Source organism: Schistocerca nitens, chromosome 4 (genome assembly GCF_023898315.1).
Source record: "Schistocerca nitens isolate TAMUIC-IGC-003100 chromosome 4, iqSchNite1.1, whole genome shotgun sequence".
Taxonomy (NCBI): domain Eukaryota; kingdom Metazoa; phylum Arthropoda; class Insecta; order Orthoptera; family Acrididae; genus Schistocerca; species Schistocerca nitens.
Genome location: NC_064617.1, coordinates 20,098,537 through 20,121,116, shown reverse-complemented (window position 1 = coordinate 20,121,116; position 22,580 = coordinate 20,098,537). Strand labels below are relative to the sequence as shown.

Here is a 22,580-nt window from a genome sequence, read left to right as displayed (position 1 = left end):
AGACAGGGTTGTAGTCTCTCCCCGATGTTATTCAATCTGTATATTGAGCAAGCAGTAAAGGAAACAAAAGAAAAATTCGGAGTAGGTATTAAAATCCAGGGAGAAGAATTAAAAACTTTGAGGTTCGCCGATGACATTGTAATTCTGTCAGAGACAGCAAAGGACTTGGAAGAGCAGTTGAACGGAATGGACAGTGTCTTGAAAGGAGGATATAAGATAAACATCAACAAAAGCAAAACGAGGATAATGGAATGTAGTCGAATTAAGTCAGGTGATGCTGAGGGAATTACACTCCTGGAAATGGAAAAAAGAACACATTGACACCGGTGTGTCAGACCCACCATACTTGCTCCGGACACTGCGAGAGGGCTGTACAAGCAATGATCACACGCACGGCACAGCGGACACACCAGGAACCGCGGTGTTGGCTGTCGAATGGCGCTAGCTGCGCAGCATTTGTGCACCGCCGCCGTCAGTGTCAGCCAGTTTGCCGTGGCATACGGAGCTCCATCGCAGTCTTTAACACTGGTAGCATGCCGCGACAGCGTGGACGTGAACCGTATGTGCAGTTGACGGACTTTGAGCGAGGGCGTATAGTGGGCATGCGGGAGGCCGGGTGGACGTACCGCCGAATTGCTCAACACGTGGGGCGTGAGGTCTCCACAGTACATCAATGTTGTCGCCAGTGGTCAGCGGAAGGTGCACGTGCCCGTCAACCTGGGACCGGACCGCAGCGACGCACGGATGCACGCCAAGACCGTAGGATCCTACGCAGTGCCGTAGGGGACCGCACCGCCACTTCCCAGCAAATTAGGGACACTGTTGCTCCTGGGGTATCGGCGAGGACCATTCGCAACCGTCTCCATGAAGCTGGGCTACGGTCCTGCACACCGTTAGGCCGTCTTCCGCTCACGCCCCAACATCGTGCAGCCCGCCTCCAGTGGTGTCGCGACAGGCGTGAATGGAGGGACGAATGGAGACGTGTCGTCTTCAGCGATGAGAGTCGCTTCTGCCTTGGTGCCAATGATGGTCGTATGCGTGTTTGGCGCCGTGCAGGTGAGCGCCACAATCAGGACTGCATACGACCGAGGCACACAGGGCCAATACCCGCCATCATGGTGTGGGGAGCGATCTCCTACACTGGCCGTACACCACTGGTGATCGTCGAGGGGACACTGAATAGTGCACGGTACATCCAAACCGTCATCGGACCCATCGTTCTACCATTCCTAGACCGGCAAGGGAACTTGCTGTTCCAACAGGACAATGCACGTCCGCATGTATCCCGTGCCACCCAACGTGCTCTAGAAGGTGTAAGTCAACTACCCTGGCCAGCAAGATCTCCGGATCTGTCCCCCATTGAGCATGTTTGGGACTGGATGAAGCGTCGTCTCACGCGGTCTGCACGTCCAGCACGAACGCTGGTCCAACTGAGGCGCCAGGTGGAAATGGCATGGCAAGCCGTTCCACAGGACTACATCCAGCATCTCTACGATCGTCTCCATGGGAGAATAGCAGCCTGCATTGCTGCGAAAGGTGGATATACACTGTACTAGTGCCGACATTGTGCATGCTCTGTTGCCTGTGTCTATGTGCCTGTGGTTCTGTCAGTGTGATCATGTGATGTATCTGACCCCAGGAATGTGTCAATAAAGTTTCCCCTTCCTGGGACAATGAATTCACGGTGTTCTTATTTCAATTTCCAGGAGTGTAGATTAGGAAATGAGAGGCTTAAAGTAGTAAAGTAGTTTTGCTATTTGGGGAGCAAAATAACTGATGATGGTCAAAGTAGAGAGGATATAAAATGTAGACTGGCAATGGAAAGGAATGTGTTTCTGGAGAAGAGAAATTTGTTAATATCGAGTGTAGATTTAAGTGTCAGGAAGTCGTTTCTGAAAGTATTTGTATGGAGTGTAGCTATGTATGGAAGTGAAACGTGGACGATAAATAGTTTGGATAAGCAGAGAATAGAATCTTTCGAAATGTGGTGCTACAGAAGAATGCTAAAGATTAGATGGGTGGATCACATAACTAATGAGGAGGTATTGAATAGAATTGGGGAGAAGAGGAATTTGTGGCACAACTTGACTAGAAGACGGGATTGGTTGGTAGGACATGTTCTGAGGCATCAAGGGGTCACCAATTTAGTATTGGAGGGCAGTGTGAATGGTAAAAGAGAAGAGAACGACATGTTCTGAGGCATCAAGGGGTCACCAATTTAGTATTGGAGGGCAGTGTGAATGGTAAAAGAGAAGAGAAATTTGTTAATATCGAGTGTAGATTTAAGTGTCAGGAAGTCGTTTCTGAAAGTATTTGTATGGAGTGTAGCCATGTATGGAAGTGAAACGTGGACGATAAATAGTTTGGATAAGCAGAGAATAGAATCTTTCGAAATGTGGTGCTACAGAAGAATGCTAAAGATTAGATGGGTGGATCACATAACTAATGAGGAGGTATTGAATAGAATTGGGGAGAAGAGGAATTTGTGGCACAACTTGACTAGAAGACGGGATTGGTTGGTAGGACATGTTCTGAGGCATCAAGGGGTCACCAATTTAGTATTGGAGGGCAGTGTGAATGGTAAAAATCGTAAAGGGAGACAAAGAGATGAATACACTAAGCAGATTCAGCAGGATGTAGGTTGCAGTAAGTACTGGGAGATGAAGAAGCTTGCACAGGATAGAGTAGCATGGAGAGCTGCATCAAACCAGTCTCAGGACTGAAGACCACAACGACAACAACAACAACATGTTGCCACAAGCGACTCGTGGTCACTAATGGCCCTTTCGATGTGGACATCCTCGAAGAGGTCAGCTCATGTGGTATCTGCCCATTGATCTCTAACTTTCATACCTGTATGTCATTTTACGCAATACTTCATTCCGTGTTCCTGTGTCGGTATGCACATAGTTTTCCAACTTTTGTTACCTGTTTTTTATGTATTGTTTTATCTTCCTGTTTTGTGTATTTTGCTGACACTTGTCTCAATCTGTTTTCGTGCACGCGGTAAAGACGTTGCTGTCTTACGCCAATACAAACTTGTCCATGTCCTTTGCACAGAACTTTGTGACACTATCTTTCTGCACACTGATGGCTCTCAGGCTGACAATGGTGTCAGGTGTACCTTTGTTGTTGGCACCGACCATTTTTTATTTCAGCTTCCAGAACACTGTATTTGCAGCAGAACTCTTCACCCTGTATCAAGCCACGCAGTACATCCAGCGACACACTCTTTTCAATTGTGTCATCTGCTCCGATTCTCTCAATGCCCTTCAAAGCCTCTGTGTGCTGTACATAGTCCATCCCTTGTGCAACGGGTCAAAGGAGTCACTGAGATGTTTGTGGGGTCCCTAGTCAGATTGGTCTGACGGGAAACGAGGTCGCTGATGCTGCTGTCGAGACTCCTGTCGTCGTACCTCGGCTCGTCTGTCAGCAGGTGGTGTCACTTTGGCATCACCACTTGTCTTACTTTGATGGGAACAAGCTCCATGGAGTTAAACCTCTCCCAGCTGTGGACACTGCCGTTTTAGCCATCGCTGTTTGTTAAGTGGTGATCCCCCCTCACTTTGTGGACATTGTCAACCTTTGACGGTTTGCGATATCCTGACCGAATGCCCTCTTTTTAGCTACATATGTATTAATGTATGTTTGCAGTCTGAGTTATCCGCTGTTTTAGGGAATGACTTGCTGACTGTTGACTGTGTTTTACTTTTTATCTGTTGTAGCAGTATGGCGAAGAACATTTAATCTTTAGTTCAGGACCTCAGTTACCTCAATGGCGTATTTTGTGGACCTTTCCCCAAGAGGAAGTTCTTGTTCTTAGCTCTCTTTCCTTCAGTCATTTGGGCATAATGTGTAGTTGCTTTTTAAGCCCTTTTTTATCTTCATGTTCTAAGGTTCTGACAAAGGTGCATATGACATTATTTGTTTTTGTGTCCCAAAACAAAACAATTTGTTCTGCCTGGACTGTGTGTTGCTTATGTGTCGGCGGCACCATCAGTACTGGTATTTTTAGACCCTTAGATCTTGTCCCCCACAATGGTGTGAAGTTGGCATTTTGGAGCCTTCCAAGCAAGCCCATTAGACAGACCAGTTTGGTTACGATTGGAAGATCTGTGCAACAACATCCAACTCCGCCCCCTGTCTGCATACAGTTTGCTGTTGACACACTCTCGTGTGTACAAACCTTCCATGGCCCTAAGGGAAATACAGGCCCTGTAAGTCTTAAATATCTATTCCGTTCAGTTCTGCACGACTGCCCCAATTTGGGCTGCATCTATACAAATTGATTGAAAGTGAGTGGCCAAGTTGATTACACTTTTGCTTGTATGGGGGGCTTTGTAACACATCAAGTCTTGGAACATCTGGGATTTTAGCAACTTAGTGACCTACATATAAGGAATATATCAGTACTACCCCAGAAATGTTTTGGTCACGAGTACCTAAGATTTACTAGCTGAGCTCCACAGCTCTGAATCTGGACACTGAGCCACTTGAGTGTACCAGGAAATGAACTTGTTGAGAAATTATAAAGAAGCAACCACACAGGGGAAAAAACTTGAGCCTAGTGTACCTGGCTCAGACCTACAGTTGAGTAGAAACGTCAGGTTTTGAAAATGGAGCCGCTGGCTACCACAACCCTCAACAAGGTGGAGGAAATCAAAGGGGCCACCAAAGGGTGGCATACTTCAAAGGGGCCACCAAAGGGTGGCATACTTCTCTCCGCACCTGTCAGAAAGATGCAGTCATACTGGGCTGATTATTTATTGGTCATACCAAACTTATGCTGCAGTCACAGTGGCAGGGGATTCTGTCGACGACAGACATTGTGGATCTCGTTGACAATCTTTTAATATCAGTACACCACTGTGCATGCAATTTATTTGCAAATGATCTCAGTGCCCAAAAGAGCAGACTTTGGACAATGATTAGTGGAATTCGAGTGTGTTTTCTTCATTTGAATCTGTGAATGTTCCCACATGCAAAATAATGATGGTCAGAAATTTTTAAGTTTAATACAAGAAAGAAAGAATTTGTGGCATCTTGAGGGGGGAAAAAGACAATAACAAAGATATATCTCAGAATCTGTGGCCCGAAATCACTACTTTATTGGAAACTACAGGTTTTGAAAACTTAAGAATGTATTAATAATTTATTGGGCATTACCGTATGTTACATTATGCATGTTCTACAACTGTCTACCCATTTCAGTCTCATTTCTATATTTAATGCAGCATTGACAAAATCTGCATCAGAAATGCTAGGCCCAGATTATAACCTCAAAAAGTTCCTTAAATTTTCTGTAGTGGATCCTTTCTCAGGTTGTGATAGTTCAGTGTCTGTTATCAACAGATTATTATTGTTGGTTACTGGTGATTTTATGCCAGTAGGGTGGTGATCCTGTTACATGAGATGGTTTGCAAATGTGGTGTATATGTTTCCACTTTTCAGAGCTTTAGGTGTTCAAGTGTCTTACTCTGAAGTTTATGTTTTTGTTACACACACATGCTAAAAGGCAGTAATTGATGGTTAATTGACGTGTGTTTGGCTTGTTGAATTGTTTTGAATTTGTGCAGTGTATCTGTGATCTTACTTTTCAATGCCACTAGGAATCATCTTGAACATTTAATAGATCTAAAAACAAAGATGATGTGACTTACCAAATGAAAGTGCTGGCAGGTCGACAGACACACAAACGAAACACAAACATACACACAGAATTCAAGCTTTCGCAACAAACTGTTGCCTTATCAGGAAAGAGGGAAGGAGAGGGAAAGACAAAAGGATGTGGGTTTTAAGGGAGAGGGTAAGGAGTCATTCCAATCCCGGGAGCGGAAAGACTTACCTTAGGGGGAAAAAAGGACGGGTATACACTCGCACACACACACATATCCATCCACACATATACAGACACAAGCAGACATGTCTTTAAATATGTCTGCTTGTGTCTGTATATGTGTGGATGGATATGTGTGTGTGTGTGCGAGTGTATACCCGTCCTTTTTTCCCCCTAAGGTAAGTCTTTCCGCTCCCGGGATTGGAATGACTCCTTACCCCTCTCCCTTAAAACCCACATCCTTTTGTCTTTCCCTCTCCTTCCCTCTTTCCTGATGAGGCAACAGTTTGTTGCGAAAGCTTGAATTCTGTGTGTATGTTTGTGTTTCATTTGTGTGTCTGTCGACCTGCCAGCACTTTCATTTGGTAAGTCACATCATCTTTGTTTTTAGATATATTTTTCCTAAGTGGAATGTTTCCCTTTATTATAACCTGAACATTTAATAGAACGTATTTCTCTTCATCTCGTATATTTGTTAAACTTTTCTTGTTATTCCTCTAACAGAGGGAAGAGATCTTAACTTCCTTGATAGAATACACCCAAACACAACAAAACTCGACAAAAACTGACGGACTATGAAAAGCTGTTGGCTGATTGTATCAGATGAGCTCTGACGGCAGGAGCTGGTGACTGTTGTCAGTGCCATTGTGCATGCAACATTACCCATGGGTGCCTTTTATACAGAGATGCGCCAGTGCAGCCATTGTCATCTCGTAATGATTTTCCGTATTCACGCGCTTCATGGCTACTCTGAAATGAGCCATGAACTTGTATACCTTCCTCCTCAGGTGCTTGTGGATGATGGGATGGCAGCAAAAGACATTCATTTGCTGAGGGGAAAAATTTTACAACAAATTTTAATTCATCTCAGTGTTTGATCTTAGGGGTGGTTGTGGAGGTTTGGAGGGAGCACATCCTGCTGCCTGCTGTAACGTGGGTCCTGAGAGGCCTCCTGCTCTCCCTCCCCCCTCCCATCTTCTCTCTCTCTCTCTCTCTCTCTCTCTGTTTCTCTCTCTCGACATTCAGCCATTTTTAAATTTTCGTGTGCATAATTTATTTGTCTATTTCAGCTAATAAGCTGTCTGATACCTACAAGTTTAATTTCGTCACTCCATTTTAGTCATACTGAACCTGACAACCTTTCTTGGGGTAGCAGTGATGATACCAGACAGATGTGGAAGGTGCACTTCTTACCACAATAATAATAATAATATATAATATAATGATGATGATGATGATGATGAATATCATCATCATCATCTTTTCTCACTTATGCTGTCTTTTTTTGTGAAATGGACTACCCATTCCTGCTGAGCAATTTTGGTCCTAAAATACTGCAGCTGTGTAAAAACAACATTGGTGCAGATTTTTTTTATAGTTTGTTGTGTATCACAGTATCATTTCGTCAGTTTGGCCTTGATACAGTAAATCAACAAAGTGTTAGACAGTCTCTTAGAAAATTGCAATGTGATGTAACTAATGTTCCACACACACAATCATTAATGTCAGTTAAGAATGACGAACTACAAGCACTAGTGGACTCTGAATCTTGCCAACCCCACCAGGTACAAAGCAAGAGAGATCGTACGCCAGATTTTACATTTCCTTCTCTGTTTTTTAACATTGTAGAGATGCATTGCAGTTTCACAGTACTGTACACTGATAGCTCCAAACAAGAGAATTCCCTTGGCTGCTCTGTCATGTTCCCCAACCATGCCTCCAGTATTCACCTTCCTGACGAGAATACTGTTTCCTCAGCAGAGCTCCACACTATCTGAAGGGGCTGGAGCAGATGCGTCATATTCAGGGCAAACAGTTTTTCATTTTCTCCGATTCACTTAGTGCCTTGGAATCATTACAGAACATGTACCCAGTCAGTCCAGCTGATATATGATGAAGTGTACTTGCTCGTACGGCAGAGTAAGTAGGTGTCATTCTGCTGGGTGCTAGGTCGTGTAGGGATATGGGGAAATGAACCCGGCCAATCGGGCTATCAAGGAGGCCTGCAGAAGATAGGATGTGGCACAGTGTTCTATTCCCTTTCAGGCTGTTGTTTCTGCACTACACAGGAAGTGCATGCAGTTGTGGGATGAGGAATGGTTGGTGGTGATGGCCCATAAGCTGCAGTTGGTGAAATCAACAACCTGGCCAAGGTGTTCCTACTGCCAGTTGCTCAGGTGGGATGAATTGACTGTCACGCATCTTAGAATCGGGCACTGCCCACTCACACATAGCTTTTTACTATGGCGAGAGGATCCCCCGTTTTGTGATGCTTGTGGCATGCACGTCTCTATCTGCCATATTTTAATGAGTGCTTTTACATCATGATGCAAGGGCAGAAGCAAGTATTGGTGGGGATCTGCCCTCTATTTTAGCTGATGATGAGATGAGTGTGACTAATGTTTTAAAGTTTTGTAATGTATCTGGACTCTGGCCTAAATTTCTAGGCTGGAGGTTTTAGTGTGTTGCAGGGTAGCTGGCTTCTCCTTTTCTCATTCTTGTGGTCAGCTAACCACGTCCATCTACCATATTGTTTTAGCTCTTTATACCACTGTCTTCCTCTGTCATTATTGTTTTACTACTGACACAATACTTAATTCCCTGGTTCTATGTGGGTACGCACATAATTTTCCAACTTTTATTATCTGTGTCTTATGCGTTGTTTTTATCATCCTGTTTTGTGCATTTTACTGATACCCATTTCAATCTGTTTTCACGCGCACGCTAAAGACCTTGCTGTTGTGCGTCCATACAACCATATCCATCCATCCATGTTGTTATTTGGCGCATTGAAATTTTGATGCAGCAAAACTCCAAAACAGTGTGTATTCTGTTTATGCCTGAGAAGGCTCCAATTTACTATTTCATGCAGAGAGAGAGAGAGAGAGAGAGAGAGTTACAACAACAACAACAACCTGTGCCATCATATTTGCTTCTCAGCTATTGCACACCTTGGACTGTGTACTTAACAACTTCCCTGGCATATTTAATAAAGTAATATCTACCTTCTTTGTTTTAAATTTTTTTCTCGTATGAAGAATCTGTGTTGATAGTTTAAGGAAACATTTTTGGATCACAGTTGAACTTTTGGAATTATTACCATTTGGATAACCAAGTGATACATTGATATTTTCATCCTATGGTTCTGAGGTGATATTTTCTAGAACACATGATTATTTGTTGGCGCTCATGACATCTTAAGTGATGCCAACATCTATCTTGCTAATGGCGTTCCGTACAGCAGTGGACCTGTTCTCTGCAGACTACAGTATGGCGTGTAGTGTAGGGTACGCAGTGTACCATTGTAACAGATTTCAGTTATAGAAGGACCTCCTTCAGGCTGCTCTATTGTTATTTTTCATATCACCACCTTATTTCAGTCTGTGGGTGACCGCATTTCACGTTGTAACTCCAACTTGCTCTATGTCACATGTGGTGCCTGGCAAAAATGTGGCAATTTCTCGAAAATTGTGCAGTTTTTATCTGTGCAGTCTATCAAGAGTATTGAATGTGTGAGGTGGGGACCTGTTAATAGTCAAGTCTGCATATAATTACTAAGTTCATCTGTTGACTGAGTTCATCCATTTTCTTCCTACAGACTGCACTGCTTGTGGACTTTCACATATATAATTTTGCAAAAACTCATTGTGTAGGACTCCGAACTTTTATGGGAATATGTCACGATGGTTTCTTTGAAAAGATCGTATTGGATTTCCTTCCTCATTGCTCACCAATCCTAGCTCTTATCTGTCCAACAACTCATCGGGGATGGTGTCGTTATCAACAGCAATTTTCCTTCCTCCCATGTTGTGCAATGTAGTATTATTTTTCCACAGTTTAAATATGTACAATGTATAAGTCCTACAACCTGATCTTGCAAGGACAGAACTTTTATAAATGTAGGCAAAAGGAAGCTATTGCAGCATCATAATAAAGGGCACTGCTTTCATGAAATGTGTTGTTGTTGTTGTTGTTGTTGTGGTCTTCAGTCCTGAGACTGGTTTGATGCAGCTCTCCATGCTACTCTATCCTGTGCAAGCTTCTTCATCTCCCAGTACCTACTGCAACCTACATCCTTCTGAATCTGCTTAGTGTATTGATCTCTTGGTCTCCCTCTACGATTTTTACCCTCCACGCTGCCCTCCAATGCTAAATTTGTGATCCCTTGATGCCTCAGGACATGTCCTACCAACCGATCCCTTCTTCTAGTTAAGTCGTGCCACAAACTTCTCTTCTCCCCAATCCTATTCAATACCTCCTCATTAGTTACGTGATCTACCCACCTTATCTTCAGCATTCTTCTGTAGCACCACATTTCGAAAGCTTCTATTCTCTTCTTGTCCAAACTGGTTATCGTCCATGTTTCACTTCCATACATGGCTACACTCCATACAAATACTTTCAGAAACGACTTCCTGACACTTAAATCTATACTCGATGTTAACAAATTTCTCTTCTTCAGAATCGATTTCCTTGCCATTGCCAGTCTACATTTTATATCCTCTCCACTTCGACCATCATCAGTTATTTTACTCCCTAAATAGCAAAACTCCTTTACTACTTTAAGGGTCTCATTTCCTAATCTAATACCCTCAGCATCACCCGATTTAATTTGACTACATTCCATTATCTTCGTTTTGCTTTTGTTGATGTTCATCTTATAGCCTCCTTTCAAGACACTAACCATTCCGTTCAACTGCTCTTCCAAGTCCTTTGCTGTCTCTGACAGAATTACAATGTCATCGGCGAACCTCAAAGTTTTTACTTCTTCTCCATGAATTTTAATACCTACTCCGAATTTTTCTTTTGTTTCCTTTACTGCTTGCTCAATATACAGATTGAATAACATCGGGGAGAAGCTACAACCCTGTCTCACTCCTTTCCCAACCACTGCTTCCCTTTCATGCCCCTCGACTCTTATAACTGCCGTCTGGTTTCTGTACAAATTGTAAATAGCCTTTCGCTCCCTGTATTTTACCCCTGCCACCTTCAGAATTTGAAAGAGAGTATTCCAGTTAACGTTGTCAAAAGCTTTCTCTAAGTCTACAAATGCTAGAAACGTAGGTTTGCCTTTTCTTAATCTTTCTTCTAAGATAAGTCGTAAGGTTAGTATTGCCTCACGTGTTCCAACATTTCTACGGAATCCAAACAGAACTTCCTCGAGGTCCCTTTCTACTAGTTTTTCCATTCGTCTGTAAAGAATTCGCGTTAGTATTTTGCAGCTGTGACTTATTAAACTGATAGTTCGGTAATTTTCACATCTGTCAACACCTGCTTTCTTTGGGATTGGAATTATTATATTCTTCTTGAAGTCTGTGGGTATTTCGCCTGTCTCATACATCTTGCTCACCAGATGGTAGAGTTTTGTCATGACTGGTTCTCCCAAGGCCATCAGTAGTTCTAATGGAATGTTGTCTACTCCCGGGGCCTTGTTTCGACTCAGGTCTTTCAGTGCTCTGTCAAACTCTTCACGCAGTATCTTATCTCCCATTTCATCTTCATCTACATCCTCTTCCATTTCCATAATATTGTCCTCAAGTACATCGCCCATGTATAAACCCTCTATATACTCCTTCCACCTTTCTGCCTTCCCTTCTTTGCTTAGAACTGGGTTTCCATCTGAGCTCTTGATGTTCATACAAGTGGTTCTCTTATCTCCAAAGGTCTCTTTAATTTTCCTGTAGGCAGTATCTATCTTACCCCTAGTGAGACAAGCCTCTACATCCTTACATTTGTCCTCTAGCCATCCCTGCTTAGCCATTTTGCACTTCCTGTCGATCTCATTTTTGAGACGTTTGTATTCCTTTTTGCCTGCTTCATTTACTGCATTTTTATATTTTCTCCTTTCATCAATTAAATTCAATATTTCTTCTGTTACCCAAGGATTTCTATTAGCCCTCGTCTTTTTACCTACTTGATCCTCTGCTGCCTTCACTACTACATCCCTCAGAGCTACCCATTCTTCTTCTACTGTATTTCATTCCCCCATTCCTGTCAATAGTTCCCTTATGCTCTCCCTGAAACTCTGTACAACCTCTGGTTCTTTCAGTTTATCCAGGTCCCATCTCCTTAAATTCCCACCTTTTTGCAGTTTCTTCAGTTTCAATCTGCAGTTCATAACCAATAGATTGTGGTCACAATCCACATCTGCCCCTGGAAATGACTTACAATTTAAAACCTGGTTTCTAAATCTCTGTCTTACCATTATATAATCTATCTGATACCTTTTAGTATCTCCAGGATTCTTCCAGGTATACAACCCTCTTTTATGATTCTTGAGCCAAGTGTTAGCTGTGATTAAGTTATGCTCTGTGCAAAATTCTACAAGGCGGCTTCCTCTTTCATTTCGTAGCCCCAATCCATATTCACCTACTATGTTTCCTTCTCTCCCTTTTCCTACTGACGAATTCCAGTCACCCTTGACTATTAAATTTTCGTCTCCCTTCACTACCTGAATAATTTCTTTTATCTCATCATACATTTCATCAATTTCTTCATCATCTGCAGAGCTAGTTGGCATATAAACTTGTACTACTGTAGTAGGCATGGGCTTTGTGTCTATCTTGGCCACAATAATGCGTTCACTATGCTGTTTGTAGTAGCTAACCCGCACTCCTATTTTTTTATTCATTATTAAACCTGCTCCTGCATTACCCCTATTTGATTTTGTATTTATAACCCTGTAATCACCTGACCAAATGTCTTGTTCCTCCTGCCACCGAACTTCACTAATTCCTACTATATCTAAATTTAACCTATCCATTTCCCTTTTTAAATAAGCTAACCTACCTGCCCGATTAAGGGATCTGACATTCCACGCTCTGATCCGTAGAATGCCAGTTTTCTTTCTCCTGATAATGACGTCCTATTGAGTAGTCCCCGCCCAGAGATCCGAATGGGGGACTATTTTACCTCCGGAATATTTTACCCAAGAGGACGCCATCATCATTTAATCATACAGTAAAGCTGAAATGTGTTATTTAGCATAAAAGTCATTTTGTCATCTTAACTTACAAATTAATTTGCCAATTAGTATGACTGTTTTGTAGAGCTCCTGCATATGTTGATAATACTTTTTTCTTTTATATGGCATTTTTACAAAAATAACAAATACATATCTGCGTTATTATGTTGTATGCCTTAATTTCCAGAATCGCTGTTAGAGTTGTAACATTTGTTTATTAGAATGTATGTGCTCTTTTCAGTGTTGACTTCACTGGGAAGAATCTGACTGTTTTGAGCTACTGGCTGTATCATTGCAGAATAGTGAAATTTAAGATTTCTGAACTGAGGGAATGGCAGTAACAACAGAGGATGATATTGACAATATCTCTGAAGCACCCCTTGAGCATACTGCAGTGTTGGTGCACTGTCTTTCAGCTGGAGAAACGGAAAAAGCTAGTGCTATATTCAGTGATGTTAAGTATGAAAAGTGTATTGTGGAAGATAGCAGCAGCATTATCGAGGCAGTGAAGCAGTTTGTGACCTGTGATGTATTTAAGAAAAGACCAAATGTGTTTCAGTGTGTCCAGGATATTCTGATGTGTTTGGCACTGAAAGCCATCCCAGAAAATTTACTTCTTGAATTTGTAGAATTAGGAGAAACATTGGGTGATGACACTGTACTAATAATGATCCTAAAACCATTACAAGTTGTGTTTGACAGGCTTCAAAAAAACAGAGGTTTCTCTCTTATGTGGTGCCTAAACATGATAGAACAGCATGTCAAAAAATTACCAGCTCCAGAGAGTCACAATCTCGAAGGGGAAGAGACAAAATTGCTAGATTGTGATCCAAACATAGAACATATTGTCAGTGTATATAGGTGTATTGAGCCATTTTATAGCCATTTGGTTTCTCAGATAACTGCCAAAACTGCAGTTACCTCACTTGAAGCATCTGCACAGATAACTAGAGAGAGAAAATTTTTAATGAGATCCATAATTATGATATTAGGCCACCCCTTCATTCATACTTCTCTGAGACTTGAAGGTCACAGTAAAAGTGAGTCAAGAGTCATCGCAGAGAATCTGGTAAGAAATTTATTCTTTATTGCAAGTGATCTTTTAAAATTCTTAGAATATACTGAAGTTAAAAGCACAAAGATAAAAAAGAGAGATCAGCAAAGCCATTATAAATCAGTAGAAGATGCTCTCAATGACCCAGTTTTAGAGCAGCCATCAACTAGTATATTTGCTACAGATGAAGAAATCCCCATGTTAGGTTTGGGTACATTGTATTATTTAATTCTTGGGGAACATTTTCTTGAAGAAATTCTACCTTCAGTTTACAACCCCATTTACGTATTTCATAAAAACTTACTTCTTAGTGCAGAAATGCTCAAATGTTCTGAACAGTTGATAATATACAAGGGCTTGATTTTAGCGCACACAGTCACATCAAGGATTGCTAAAGCATCCCTGACAAACTCCTCAGTTGAAACTGAAATCCACAGCAAATTTCTAGGCCGTTTACAACCTGTGATGGTTTATTGTCCAACTGAAGAGTGTAGAAAGCTTGCAGTCAGTGTTTTTGAAGTGTACCTTTCTGTATTAGACAGGAAATGTCTTTATTTGTTGCTAGTACATTTGTCACAAACGGCTAAGCACTCTGCTGTCAATAGTTTTCTTGTCACGTATTTAAAGAATGTTATGTTGGAAGAAATGAAGATTAACAGCGACGTATCACCTTATTTTAAAGGCAGAATGCTTCAGATTTTAGTCAAGAAGTGTTGTACACTACCTGAAGGAGCAGAGACTGACCTTCTGGAACATATGTCGAGAATAAATTCTGTTCTTAATTTCATTCGCTATATGGTTATAAGAGACAAAGAGAACAAAACAGGGTTTCTTGATTGTTTGTCTGAATTAAAGCAGTCATTTCTTAATCCACTTGGAGAAGCTCTTAAGTTGTCAAGAAGCCACCATGAACTGAAACTCAAAGAAGAACTCAAGAATAAAAAAAACAAATCAAGTTCGGACAAAAGTGATGGGCTGGAAATAAAAATTACAGTGGCAGGAAAACTTTTCGAACAAGATCCTGTCAGTACAATAAAGTGCTCACTGACCTATTTTGATTTGATAGAAAGTCTTCTGTGCCGAGTGAATGAGTGTTTAGAATTTCTGTAATGTTGACTGTGAGTGTGTTATTGTTGTTATGTAAGTGCCCAATGTGATTTTTAGGGTTCAAGTTGACATTGTTAAAATTGTGCCTTGCTAGTACTTGTTATTGAACATTACACTACTTGTGTAATAAACTGTTCATGCCTGTAATATAACAACTGAATCATTGACACATATCTTTACATTTTGTGGCAGAGTAAAATATTAAAGAACTTACAAAATGTATTTGTTTTTGGATTTAAAATAAGCCAGCTGATTATTACATACACATAATAACAATTTAATAGGTAATTTATTACTCTTAAGCATTAGTCCCACTGAATACCATTTCTCTATTTACTGTCTTTCAAAGTACACTCCTGGAAATTGAAATAAGAACACCGTGAATTCATTGTCCCAGGAAGGGGAAACTTTATTGACACATTCCTGGGGTCAGATACATCACATGATCACACTGACAGAACCACAGGCACATAGACACAGGCAACAGAGCATGCACAATGTTGGCACTAGTACAGTGTATATCCACCTTTCGCAGCAATGCAGGCCGCTATTCTCCCATGGAGACGATCGTAGAGATGCTGGATGTAGTCCTGTGGAACAGCTTGCCATGCCATTTCCACCTGGCGCCTCAGTTGGACCAGCGTTCGTGCTGGACGTGCAGACCGCGTGAGACGACGCTTCATCCAGTCCCAAACATGCTCAATGGGGGACAGATCCGGAGATCTTGCTGGCCAGGGTAGTTGACTTACACCTTCTAGAGCACGTTGGGTGGCACGGGATACATGCGGATGTGCATTGTCCTGTTGGAACAGCAAGTTCCCTTGCCGGTCTAGGAATGGTAGAACGATGGGTTCGATGACGGTTTGGATGTACCGTGCACTATTCAGTGTCCCCTCGACGATCACCAGTGGTGTACGGCCAGTGTAGGAGATCGCTCCCCACACCATGATGCCGGGTGTTAGCCCTTTGTGCCTCGGTCGTATGCAGTCCTGATTGTGGCACTCACCTGCACGGTGCCAAACACGCATACGACCATCATTGGCACCAAGGCAGAAGCGACTCTCATCGCTGAAGACGACACGTCTCCATTCACGCCTGTCGCGACACCACTGGAGGCGGGCTGCACGATGTTGGGGCGTGAGCAGAAGACGGCCTAACGGTGTGGAGGACCGTAGCCCAGCTTCATGGAGACAGTTGCGAATGGTCCTCGCCGATACCCCAGGAGCAACAGTGTCCCTAATTTGCTGGGAAGTGGCGGTGCGGTCCCCTACGGCACTGCGTAGGATCCTACGGTCTTGGCGTGCATCCGTGCGTCGCTGCGGTCCGGTCCCAGGTTGACGGGCACGTGCACCTTCCGCCGACCACTGGCGACAACATCGATGTACTGTGGAGACCTCACGCCCCATGTGTTGAGCAATTCGGCAGTACGTCCACCCGGCCTCCCGCATGCCCACTATACGCCCTCGCTCAAAGTCCGTCAACTGCACATACGGTTCACGTCCACGCTGTCGCGGCATGCTACCAGTGTTAAAGACTGCGATGGAGCTCCGTATGCCAGGGCAAACTGGCTGACACTGACGGCGGCGGTGCACAAATGCTGCGCAGCTAGCGCCATTCGACGGCCAACACCGCGGTTCCTGGTGTGTCCGCTGTGCCGTGCGTGTGATCATTGCTTGTACAGCCCTCTCGCAGTGTCCGGAGCAAGTATGGTGGGTCTGACACACCGATGTCAATGTGTTCTTTTTTCCATTTCCAGGAGTGTATAACAAAGATATGTGAGCGTATGTTGACAGCCAGAAACAGTCAAAAATGAAATACCATATTTTACGGACTATAAGATGTTGCAAACTATGAGACTCAGATTAATTTCTAAGCAGTTTTTAAAAAATACCGTTTTTATTATTAGATTGCAAAACCAGAATAAAAAAATTCTAAGCGTATAAAACTGACTTGACCTTTTAAATCCCTGGAAATCATCTGAATTTTCTTCTTCTCCTCCTCCCTCCCTCCCTCCCTTCCTTCGGCGTGAATTCATGTTGGGGTTCATCCATCATCTATTTGTTCCATTCCTCTCTCAAATACTCTTCAAATGGTTTATTTTTGAAGGCATCAATATGTTGAGTTGTGAAGCAAGTCATCCTGGAATAACAACAAGCTTTGTTTTTCCCTGTCTCAGTTTCTCTTTCATAGAATTTTTCAAATGACTGTTAAAATGATCTAGGACAAGAAGAGAACTCTTCTTCAATAAAGCACCTATCCCTCTCTCCCACATTCTGTTAATCCGTAATTTCGTACCAGCCTTGTCCATTGGACCCTTAATGTGTACGTGAACAACACCTGGCGGTATTTCAGAAGGTTTTGGCATGTTCTGCACTTGAACATGATCATTGGATTAAGTTTAGTATTGTCAACACAACATGAAACAGTGAAGTGGATTTTTTCATGTCCACTTGTTTTTATAGTTACAGTTTTAGACCTTTCACGGCAACATTTCTGTTACTTGGCACATCAAATGTCGGAGGAGTTTTGTCCATATCCGCTATTTGTCGTAGTTCCACACTAGTTTTCTTTTGATATTGAATAATAAAGTGATGGAAAGATAATACTTATACTCTTGTGGCATTTTCTGAGGTATTTTGGTTTTGGTCCGCATTCTAAGTCCATGACGCTTCATAGACCTGTTGCACCAATCAACTGCAACCTATTTGAATCATTTTTGTATTAATTCCAATGCCATTTTGACAGTGTCTTCGAATCTGTTTTTCAATATGCCATCATCTAGTTATGTCCATTTTGCATTCAATCCTCTCTTTGCACATTTAGTCTTCATCATTGTTTCAGCTCTTCTTTACTAGGCTGCCAATTGCGAATGGCTTTTCTGTGGTGGAGGCCCAAAATGACACTCGGCTGCTCTGTTTCCGTTTTGTTCTGCATCTGCTATTACTTTCAATTTATAGCCCACATCATATGAGTACCTTTTATTTTTTCCATTATGAAACCAGCTGCTAACAAAAATATTGTACTGTTATTGATAACACAAATCGCTTTCAATTCAAGTTCATTGCTACTGTAGACTGCAGTGATACACCATAGGCTAGACAGTGTTCTGCGTTTGTGATGGCGAGGTGGGAGGGAGACGGGTGTTAGCAAGCTTGTGAATTCTCACAACTCACGTTTGTCACATTTGTGCACTGCTGCTGCTAATTGAATCTTATGTTTCCAGGTATAGGTAGGTTTCCCCAGCATCGAATATGTGGTCATTTTTAAGATTGACGGGAATTTTAAATCAAATACTGGACACTTTTATATTAATTTCAAGAATAAGAGGCACCTAAATTTTGGAGGCAATTTTTCGATGAAAAAAGTGTGTCTTATATTCCGTAAAATATGATACTGTAAATATCAATCCATCTATTGTATGATTTGTGAACTTTTCCTAATATCATTATTGTTAATCCTGCATATATACTTTTGAGTGTACTGCCGTGTTAACAATTTTATAACCTGCCAAATATTTTTAGACTAGGTCAGTCTCGCAGAAGTGAAATCATCATTCCAGCTTGACAGTTGAAAAGATATCTAGTAATAAATATACCATCTTCTGGGTCATATTAGATTTAGGTATTAGAAAACGCCAGGCTTTCACTGATCTCATCTGCTATGTATTACTGCTGTATAGCAGTTTGAGATAAGACCGCTTGCAACATCGTGTTTGGGCACTCACCCTTGTCGTGACATGGTTCTGAAACATCTCTACACAGGTTAATTAGTGCACTGTAACTGAGCATTTATGTATTGCAACACAACATAAACCATAACATCCACTTCAGATTATACACATACAGAGTGAGTCCTTGATGATATCAACTTTCAGGGGTGATGAAGAACAGTAAATGTTCAATTTCAGGCAAGGGACCCTAGACCAGAAACACCAGAGTCGGAAAGTATAAGCAAAAATCTACACAATCTCCACCTTGGCCACATGCTTCGCTAGACTAAGGCCCCCAACTTCTGAACCCTTTTAATAACATACAGAATTCCTGCCGAATATGCCCCAATACACTCAGATAGTTATACCCATTGATGGACTAATAATGGGGCTCACAAACTGATGTCGGAGTGAATTAAAATACTAACTCTACGGTACAGTAATAATGAATTCTATTTACCTGCACAAGTTTCACAAGCTGCTACATTCACAGAAGCTGTTCAAAATGACATCCCCAAGTGTCAGTGCAGGTGTAGAATAATCACATAAAGTTTTGTCGTAGCTATTATAATGTACCCTGTGTCATTAGAACAGTTTTGTAGACAGTAAAATTCTTGTCAGGAGGTACTCTTCAGTCTCAACAGGTGATTCATACACAAGACTTTTCTCAAGGCCCCACAACAAGGAATCAAATGGGGGTGAGATCAGGTGAATGTGCCGGTCACGAAACATCTCCTCTGCCTCTCCACTCCTCAGGGAATGTGTGATCCAGGAGGTCACAAACCCTCAGTTCAAGGTGAAGAGGGACTCCATCATGTTGAAACCACAGCCATTGACAAATAACAAGTCGGATATATTCCAGGAACTTGGGTAGTATGTCTCTGATAAACAATGTGTACACCGGTGCATTTAGCTGTGAGGAAGAAGAAATGAGCATAGTCTGTAATCATTGGTTATGCCTCCCCAAACACTCATTGACAATCCGTGTTGCTGACTCTTCAAAGCTGTAGCAAGGGGATTTTCATCGACTAAGTTACGACTAAAACTGACTATTCAGTATTCCATCTCTGGTGAAACAGGCTTCATCTGTGAAAAGTACATATGCAGAAAAGTGAGTATTGACTGTAAGACGCTGCAAGAACCATTGCCTGAACACAGCATGATGTCCGAAGTTGGCAGGAGTCAAATCGTCCACTTTCTTTGGATGGTAGGGATGTGTTTGCATTTCTTGTACTACTGCCACACAGTAGTAGGAAAAACACACATTTCACATACAACTGGTTGACTGCTCATTGTAGGCACCTCATCTGAGCCATGCAAGCAAGCACTGCATCTTCGAAACTGGGAGTCCGTGTAGTTCATCGTCCTCCTTGGTCATGGTGCTGTGATAATAATTGCTCTGCTTCACGTAATTATTGGAGCAGTCTTGGAAATGTGGTGTGAGCCAGATGTCTTCTATGAGGATATCTGATCTGGTATGATCTTTCTGCTCCTCTCCTGCTTCCATTTGGTTGCCCATACATGAAAATTGTGTCTGTAAGTTCTGTCATCATGTAAAACTCCATTTGGTTAGGACTGATAGATACCAGTATTTCAACTTAACACAGGATGCAGTCTACTACAGTACAGACATTGTACACCAAGATTGCTCATGCCACTATGTAGTATGCCATTGCTTGTCGGCTTTGCCTACTATATAGTCTTAACAACAGTAGGATCAGTACACGTATTCTGCTCTCGGAGATATCAGAATGGTCTGTCATTTCTGGATGAGGTTCCCTTGCCTCTGATTCATTTATCATTCTCCCTCATCCTGTAAGTTTGTAACATCATCGTGGAATTTCCTTGTATATAAATCTGTCCAGGGTGAGAACTAAGTCCCATTACAAACATCACTTCCAGAAGTAAACATCCATCCAGAGACTAAGTCTGTTACCAACATCACTGCACTAAGAAGGCTGCAGCAGTTCCTTTCTTTGAGGGCCGTTTCAGATTATTTCAGACTTGCAGCTGCACTCTTCTGACTGCTGCTCAGAGCGATCTCTGGAGTGCGAAACTAATGCAGTCTCCGTGAACGCCGTTGCTGCCGGTGCAGAACTCCGACTAACTTGTTGTGCCACAAGTTGTAAGGCTTCGCAGATTGAGACGTACAATCTGCACGGTTGCCCGAGGCCACGTCCCGCTTGTTTGCTGCCTGTGCAGGGTGATGTCATTGTTTTGCCAGATTAGTGCACGTGATGAGGCACGGTGAAATAGTGCACAGCTGCTGGCGACTTGCATGGGCAACCATGTAACAGCTGATCCTCAATTTCCTACATGTGTACTTTTCATTGATGAGCCTGTTCACCAGTGATGAAATACTGAACAGTCACAAGTTTAGTAATATTTGAGCCAATGAAATTCCCCATGCTACAGTTGTGAAGAGCCATAGACACAGCAAGATGTAGGCTATGTTGACACATCGCTGTGACTGATGGTTGGCTACCCGCCACTAGTAGTGGTGCAGCAGACAACAATTACAGTCACATTTAAGCTCCAATAACAAGCATATAGACCCTTAAAATGGAAATTTTGTTTGAATATGCACTGGTTGAAATAAAATTTAATTTTGTAGACGCATACCCATTGCAACTCATGATTTTCATTACTGTTACTGTACAAATATTCATTTGCATAGCAATTACAGTCTTACTTTACCTCAGTTTATGTTTATACGTGCCAAGTTTTTTGTTAATTCATTTGGTCTTCGTCTTCAAATTCAGATCTACAATGTCTCTCTGTAAATTCAAATGTACTGTACCTCAAATGCATAAATAACTGTGTCATCTTTACCAGTTTGTTACTACAGGTACTACAGTTCTTAGCATATCTAATCATTACAGTACATGCTACTGCATAGTCATCCAAAACCATGCATTTTCAGGAAAGCATAAAATGCTATAAGCTATTCGAAATAATATCTTTCATAAGTTGATGGTTTTTTTAAAGACATTGGTGTGGAATTCAAATAATTTATCTTGCAACCTATCACCTAGGAATATTTCACTTAGCATAGTCTTTGTATAAAAAGTAAGTCAGAGAGTATGTTTGACAATACTAGTTACATGATGTTTAACTTGTGGCGTACTGATATTGCCTAGAGGGAGAAAAATGAAATAATATAGATGTCTTAGCTGTGTCATTGTCTGTTTTCTCTGTGATTGTAAAACTATTGCAGAATCACATCTAGTGGAATCAGCATTTTGATCCAGAGTACAATCTTGTGCTAAAGATATTGGTCAACTGCTCTGAAAGCAAATGTAGTTTTTGACTTGTCTCACTTTTGTGTATTCAGAGTTCCTTGAAATTTGTTTTCTTCACAGAGAATGTAAAGTAACAGTTAACAGTATCCTTCACATAGAATTTCTGTGAATGGTCTGTTTTGCAAGTTCTGTGAAAGGTGGATGAAGAGGATGGTGATGAGGATGACGAAAAATTTTAACAAATGAGCACAATAATTAGCACATTTTTGATGTATCTCTTACTCAGAATACGTCCCAGGAGGAATGGTCAGTATATGGGGATATGTCAGGAACAATCATTCGAAGCAGAAAAATCCTGGAAATATGGGCTCTAAAATGCATACCTTTAGAGTTATGAGCACTTCTTCAGTAGAAGAAATGTGTTTCATAGTATTGAAGATAAAGTGCTCACAATTTAGTATCCTCCCCCCAGGGAGCTCACCACTCTTTGGTGAGTGTGTGCTTGGCAACCACGGGGCCACAGCCCTCGCAGCAAAGCTTCTCTTTCAGTGCTGCTTGTCTCTTCTTCTGTCCTTTTCCCCTCTCTTGGGGAGATGTCTCGTGCCTCCATGGGCTCTTGAAGCTCAATTGCATTGGTTTACTTGTGGATTTTTTTCTCTCTTGCACTG

At 41.9% G+C, this 22,580-nt stretch overlaps 1 protein-coding gene across 8 annotated transcripts in view; it reads left to right on the top strand.

The window, feature by feature from the left end:
• LOC126251889 (ubiquinone biosynthesis protein COQ9, mitochondrial) overlaps positions 1-22,580 on the top strand; it is a 198,295-nt gene that overhangs the window by 43,556 nt on the left and 132,159 nt on the right. For 5 of the 8 annotated variants that reach the window (XM_049952593.1, XM_049952592.1, XM_049952596.1 and 2 more), the window contains exon 2: positions 13,042-15,162. The exons of 2 other annotated variants lie outside the window; for them this stretch is intronic. In XM_049952593.1, coding sequence (XP_049808550.1) covers positions 13,132-14,964 — 1,833 coding nt within the window. In that variant the 5' untranslated portion in view covers positions 13,042-13,131 and the 3' untranslated portion in view covers positions 14,965-15,162. Of the gene's footprint in view, positions 1-7,968; positions 8,014-13,041; positions 15,163-22,580 lie in introns of those variants that run through there. One more of the 8 variants, XM_049952598.1, reaches the window with a different exon arrangement.